At 40.1% G+C, this 6,000-nt stretch overlaps 1 protein-coding gene across 3 annotated transcripts in view; it reads left to right on the forward strand.

The window, feature by feature from the left end:
* Positions 1-5,249, forward strand: part of casp3b (caspase 3, apoptosis-related cysteine peptidase b) — a 43,682-nt gene extending 38,433 nt beyond the window's left edge. For all 3 annotated transcript variants that reach the window (XM_080189409.1, XM_080189408.1, XM_080189407.1), the window contains exon 7: positions 2,512-5,249. In XM_080189409.1, the coding sequence (XP_080045535.1) occupies positions 2,512-2,741 (230 nt within the window). In that variant the 3' untranslated portion in view covers positions 2,742-5,249. The remainder of the gene's footprint in view (positions 1-2,511) is intronic.
* The last annotated feature ends 751 nt before the right edge of the window (positions 5,250-6,000 follow it).

Consider the following 6,000-nt stretch of genomic DNA (forward strand, 5'->3'; position numbering starts at 1 on the left):
CAGAAGGCCCTGGCATCACAGATGTCAGTCTTCAGCCAGTTTCATTCACATGATATCAAGACATGGCTGAAGGCACTGGTTACCGCAAAGGCTTTAGTGCCCTAACAATATTCTGGTAATAATCCTGAAGACTTGTGCTCCAGAACTTGTCATGTCCTGGCCAAGCTGTTCCATTACAGCTACAACACTGGCATCTGCCCGGCAATGTGGAAAATTGCCCAGGCATGTCCTGCACACACAAACCAGGACAAATCCAATCAGGCCAATTACATCTCACAAGGCTATTCTAAGTCAGCAGCAAAGTGATGGAAGGGGTCATCAGCAGTGCTATCAAGCAAAACTTACTCAGCAATAACCTGCCCCAGGCATTCAGTTTGGGTTCAGCCAGGGTCACTTGGCTTCTGACCTCATTGTAGCCTTGATTCAAACATGGATAAAAGAGCTGAATGCCAGAGGTAAGGTGAGAGTGACATCCCATGGCATCTTGGCAGCATTTGACCAAGTATGACACCAAGGAACCCCAGCAAAACAAATCAATGGGGATTGAGGGAAAACTCTCTGCTGTTTGGAGTCACAAAGAAATATGGTTGTGATGGTTGGAGGTGAACAATCTCAGCTCCAAGACATCACTTGCAGGAGTTGCTCAGCATAGTGTCCTAGGCCCAACCATCTTCAGTTGCTTCATCAATGAACTTACACACGCACACACCCCAACACCAGAATCATGAAGTTAAAAATGAGAATGTTTGTTGGTGATTGTACAATGTTCAGCACTATTAGCAACTCCTTAGATACTGAAGCAGTTAATGTCTAAATGCAACAAGACCTGGACAATATTCAGGCTTGTGCTAGAAAGTAACATTCATGGCACACAAGTGCCAGGCAATGACTATTTCCAACAAGAAATCTCCAACTATGCCCTTTGACATTCAATGGCATGATCATCACTGAATCAGTCATTCTCAATATCCTGGAGGTTACCATTGATCAGAAACTGAACTGGACCAGCCATATAAATACTGTGGCTACAAGAGCAGGTCAAGGCTAGAAATCCTGAGGCAAGTAACTGACCTCCTCTCTCAAATGCTGTGCACCATTGAGAAGGCACAAGTTAGGAGTGCAATGGAATACATTCCTCTTGCCTGGATGAATGTACCTCCAAAAACACTCGGGACTGCAGTGGTTCAAGAAAGCAGCTCACCACACCTTCTCAAGGGCAACTGGGGATAGACAATAAATGCTGGCCTAGCTCATGATGCCCGTATCCCATAATCTGAAGTTTTAAAAAAGGGGGCTGATGTGACAACAGAAGCTGCCGTGTGTGAAAGGTTTTTTAATCCTGGACTGATTGGAGGGTGACAGGATCCCACCTGGGCCTCAGGGTAATGTATACATTTTATTTCCACCACTTCAGGGAGTTTAACTGTTTTCTGTAGCCCACCCTGATATTTTTCACATCTAAGCCTCCTCATATTATTGCACAAGTGTATTTCTGGGGGAGGATGGCTGAGGTATATTGGATACTAACCATTTTTTGGTGCAAGAGTGAACTCATTAAACTAATCTCCAAGTGTGTTTATTTAATGAATATTACATTTAAGAACAGCTTCTTCCCTGCTGCTATTAGACTTTGAATGGACCTACCTCACATTAAGTTGATCTTTCTCTACACCCTATCTATGACTGTAACATTACATTCTGCGCTCTATGAATGATATACTTTGTCTGTATAAGGTTGTTAAGAAGGCATACGGTGTCTTGGCGTTTATTGGTAGGGGGATTGAATTTAGGAGTCGCAGCGTCATGTTGCAACTGTACACAACTCTGGTGCGGCCGCACTTGGAGTACTGTGTGCAGTTCTGGTCCCCACATTACAGGAAGGACGTGGAGGCTTTGGAGAGGGTGCAGAGGAGGTTTACCAGGATGTTGCCTGGTATGGAGGGGAGGTCCTATGAGGAGAGACTGAGGGATTTGGGGTTGTTTTCGCTGGAAAGAAGGAGGCTAAGAGGGGATCTTATTGAAACATATAAGATGATTAGAGGTTTAGATAGGGTGGATAGTGATAGCCTTTTTCCTCGGATGGAGAAAGCTAGCACGAGGGGGCATGGCTTTAAATTAAGGGGGGGTAGTTATAGGACGGATGTCAGGGGTTGGTTCTTTACCCAGAGGGTGGTGAGGGACTGGAATGCCCTGCCTGCTGCAGTTGTAAATGCGCCTAGTTTGGGGGCGTTTAAGAGATCTGTGGATAGGTTTATGGACGAAAAGGGATTGGTTTAGATTAGTGGGTCAGTGTTTTTTTTTAAAAAAAACTGGTCGGCGCAACATCGTGGGCCGAAAGGCCTGTTCTGCGCTGTAATGTTCTATGTTCTATGTATAGCGTGCAAGAAACAATACTTTTCACTGTATACTAATACATGTGATAAATCAAATCAAATTTGGACATTGATTCCATATGTTCTCCATTCAAATTCTCAAGTATTAACGTGTGACATTTTGTTTTATCTTTTCTAGGCTATTATTCTTGGCGAAATACAGGCAATGGTTCATGGTTCATCCAGTCGTTATGCTATATACTGGATAAGCATGGCAAGGAACTTGAGCTCATGCAGTTGCTTACCCGAGTCAACCACAAAGTGGCACTAGAATTTGAATCTAGCACAAGCATAGAGGCCTGCAATGAAAAGAAGCAAATCCCTTGCATTATTTCTATGCTAACAAAAGAACTATACTTTCATCGTTAAGACCCATTTGGCAATGTGTGGAGTTGCATAAATCGTTTACAGATCCATTCCAAAATTAAATGTTTCCTACTGCTTTCAATAATTTACTTGCCTGCAGAGCAGTGGCTGCTCTTAACAAAATAGCCAACAGCATAGTTTTTGGCTCTGGTTATTTTGATAAAATGGATACATTTCCTTAGACATGTTCAATTAAATTTTTTAAAAAGGGTCTTTCCATTAATTTTGAAAATCAACCGAGAACAACTTGCAAACTTTCATTGACTATGTTTTACTGGAAAGAAAAGTTGCTTTATATAAAATCATGTTTGAATAGACAGTGTGCGGGATCTTATGGCCTTGCTCATCCTGAAACTATAAAACCTCACCCGAAGTCAATGGACCTTTCCGTGATCTGCCCCTTTGGAATTTTACCATCCCGCCCACGAATGTGTTCAAATGCACAAACGTTTTTCATAATTACAAGGTAACCCAGAGAGGAGCAATATAATGGAGAAAAATTAGCTTTACTGTCATTTAAATTTGGTAAATTTTTTCACTGATATATTTAAAACAATGTCCATTGCAATCTGTTAATTCAATCTTGGCTCAGGACTCTTTCGCCTTTGATACAGAAGATCAAGAGTTGATGCTTCTCTTCAGAAATATGAGTGTACAAGCCAAGATTATGTTTTGGTGCACTGCTGAAGGAATGCCAGATGCTACAGTTAAGATGATTCCTTAAACAGAATCAGCCTTCCTTCCCCCTCACTTGAGAAAGTGGCGTTGAGGTAGATATTCAGCCATGATGTAATTGAATGGCGGAGTGGGCTCCACGGGCTGAATGGTTTCTGTTCCTATTTCTCCCTCAGGTGAACACAAATGTTCTCATTCTTCTATTTGAAGAAGAGCAAACATGTTGTGCCTTGACCAGCATTTGTTCCTCAATCAGCAGCATTAAATGTAGTCACATTGGACCATATGGATTCTTGTTTTGTGTAAAACAGCTACCATGTTTTATCTCCATTACAACAGCGAATATATTTCAAACAAAAAAATTTGGCTGTGAAACATTGGGGTTTTCTCAGGTAATGAAAGGTATTATGTAAATTGGAGTTTGAATGCTTGAATGAAAGTGGTTTGACTATTCCTTCATTTGTAAATCAGAATTTTGAAAACTTTTTCTGCCAGCTTCAGAGTTTATATGGGTTGGGCAAGTAATTTCTGACCAATCTTTCTCCTTGCATTAAGCCTTATATACCAAAATTATGGTAAAAATAAGCTCCTACAGCAAGCAAAGTTTTTAAGCCAGTGAATTATCAAGCATGCCTGCATGGACTGGTAGTATTGGCATTTGAAATGTGAAGCTGGCTTTTAGCAGATGAGTGTCTCTTTGCACTGTGTAATTGGGCATGCTCCGTTCATAAGACTGAACTCTTGATCAGGAAACAAAATTTTGAGGGATGATATTTCAGATATTTTTCTGTTACTCTCTCAAATTTCTCCCCATTATTTCCCATTAAAAGTTGAGCAGAACTTGCTCCCTGGCATCAGTGGAGTCCAGATAATTTAAGATGACCTTTGCCTTTTTACTCTCCTCTTTGTCTCCCCTGATGCGAGTGAGAAACTTGACTACTGTTTCTGCTTGGTATCTCCCCCATCATGACAATTAATGTCATGAACTTGCATCTTGGGTACAAACCCTGTAGCACAGCAAATCCATACCTTAACTTTGCCAGAACAATGTCAGAGTATTGTTTGTTTTTTGACAAAAATGAATGCTTAAGATACATGGTTTGACTTTCCATAATGTTTGAAATATTTACAATTTGATTGTGTACTTTCCAGCTAACAATAAGAAAGTGTGTTTAATTTAGCACTGTGTGAATAAATTTCAAAATAATTTGAACTATAGGTATTTGATGCTCGCTTTCTTTTAAAAAAATATTGGATGCTGAATATCACAACGTCAGTTTTATTTCTTCGCAAACATTGCATATGTTACTGTTGTGCATAATCTGTCCTGGTCCCCCAGTGCCGATACTATAGTTAAGAAAGCCCACCAATGCCTCTACTTTCTCAGAAGACTAAGGAAATTTAGCATCTCAGCTGTGGCTCTTACCGACTTTTACAGATGCACCATAGAAAACATTCTTTCTGGTTGTATCACAGCTTAGTATGGCTCCTGCTCTGCCCAAGATTGCTAGGAACTACAAGAGGTCATGAATGTAGCCCAAACCATCACGCGAACTGGCCTCCCATCTATTGACTCTGCTTCGCTGAGGCAGCAGGAAGTGAAGATAGTCAGCATAATTAAATGCTCCACTCACCCCAGACATTCTCTCTTCCATCTTTTTCCTCTGGGGAAAAGATACAAAAGTTTGAGGTCACATACCAACTGACTCAAGCTTCTTCCCTGCTGCCATCAGACTTTTGAATGGACTTGCTTTACATTAAGTTGATCTTTCTTTACACTCTAGCTATGACTGTAACACTACATTCTGCACTCACCATTCATACAGAAGGAAATGAGAATGCTTTGTATAGCACACAAGAAAAAAATACTTTTCACTATGTTAATACATGTGACAACAATAAATCAAATCAAATCAAGTTCAACACAATAACAACCCAATAATTTTTTGTTCCTGTTAGCCTGTTAAATGCTGCATTGTGAATCTGCTAATTTAAATTGTAACCCTTATAATGACTATGCGATCTTACAGAATGCTTAGTATGTACATTGTTCCAAGATTAGATATGTATAAACATGCATATAAGCAACATTTTTCATGCAGAAAAGTGTGTAAATTTAATCCTGTTATTTATGAATAGTAGGTATTTAATCAATTGAAATGCATTTTCATTAAATGTTTTTATGTTTGCATGAGGTTATTTGTTGGTACAACAATTTTCCAGATCAACTCCATTTGCAGGGGGCGGGGGTGCTGGATGATGCAAGATTTGAGTGGCTGGCCAGCTCATTTAGATGTGTGTTCTGGGCTTAAAGGATTTTTGGGATTTAAATTGAATGGTATTACATTAAAGCAGTTCCTCTGAAGCAGTTAGAATTCTTCATAATAACTGATAGTCACTTAAGAAATAACACTATTTCAAGAAGTAGTTTTATATTGACTATAAGAGCCATGTTTTTAAGTTTGATCTTGGGATGTGGATGACAGGGACAAAGCAGTCTTTATCCAGGATGCACTGTGTGTTTACCACGTAGAATGGGATTTTGAATTGTGTAGCTCACACTGGTTTGCAACGACAGGCTGCCTTC

This window comes from Carcharhinus amblyrhynchos, chromosome 5, assembly GCF_965287045.1.
Source record: "Carcharhinus amblyrhynchos chromosome 5, sCarAmb.v2.hapA, whole genome shotgun sequence".
In the NCBI taxonomy this organism is placed as follows: Eukaryota; Metazoa; Chordata; class Chondrichthyes; order Carcharhiniformes; family Carcharhinidae; genus Carcharhinus; species Carcharhinus amblyrhynchos.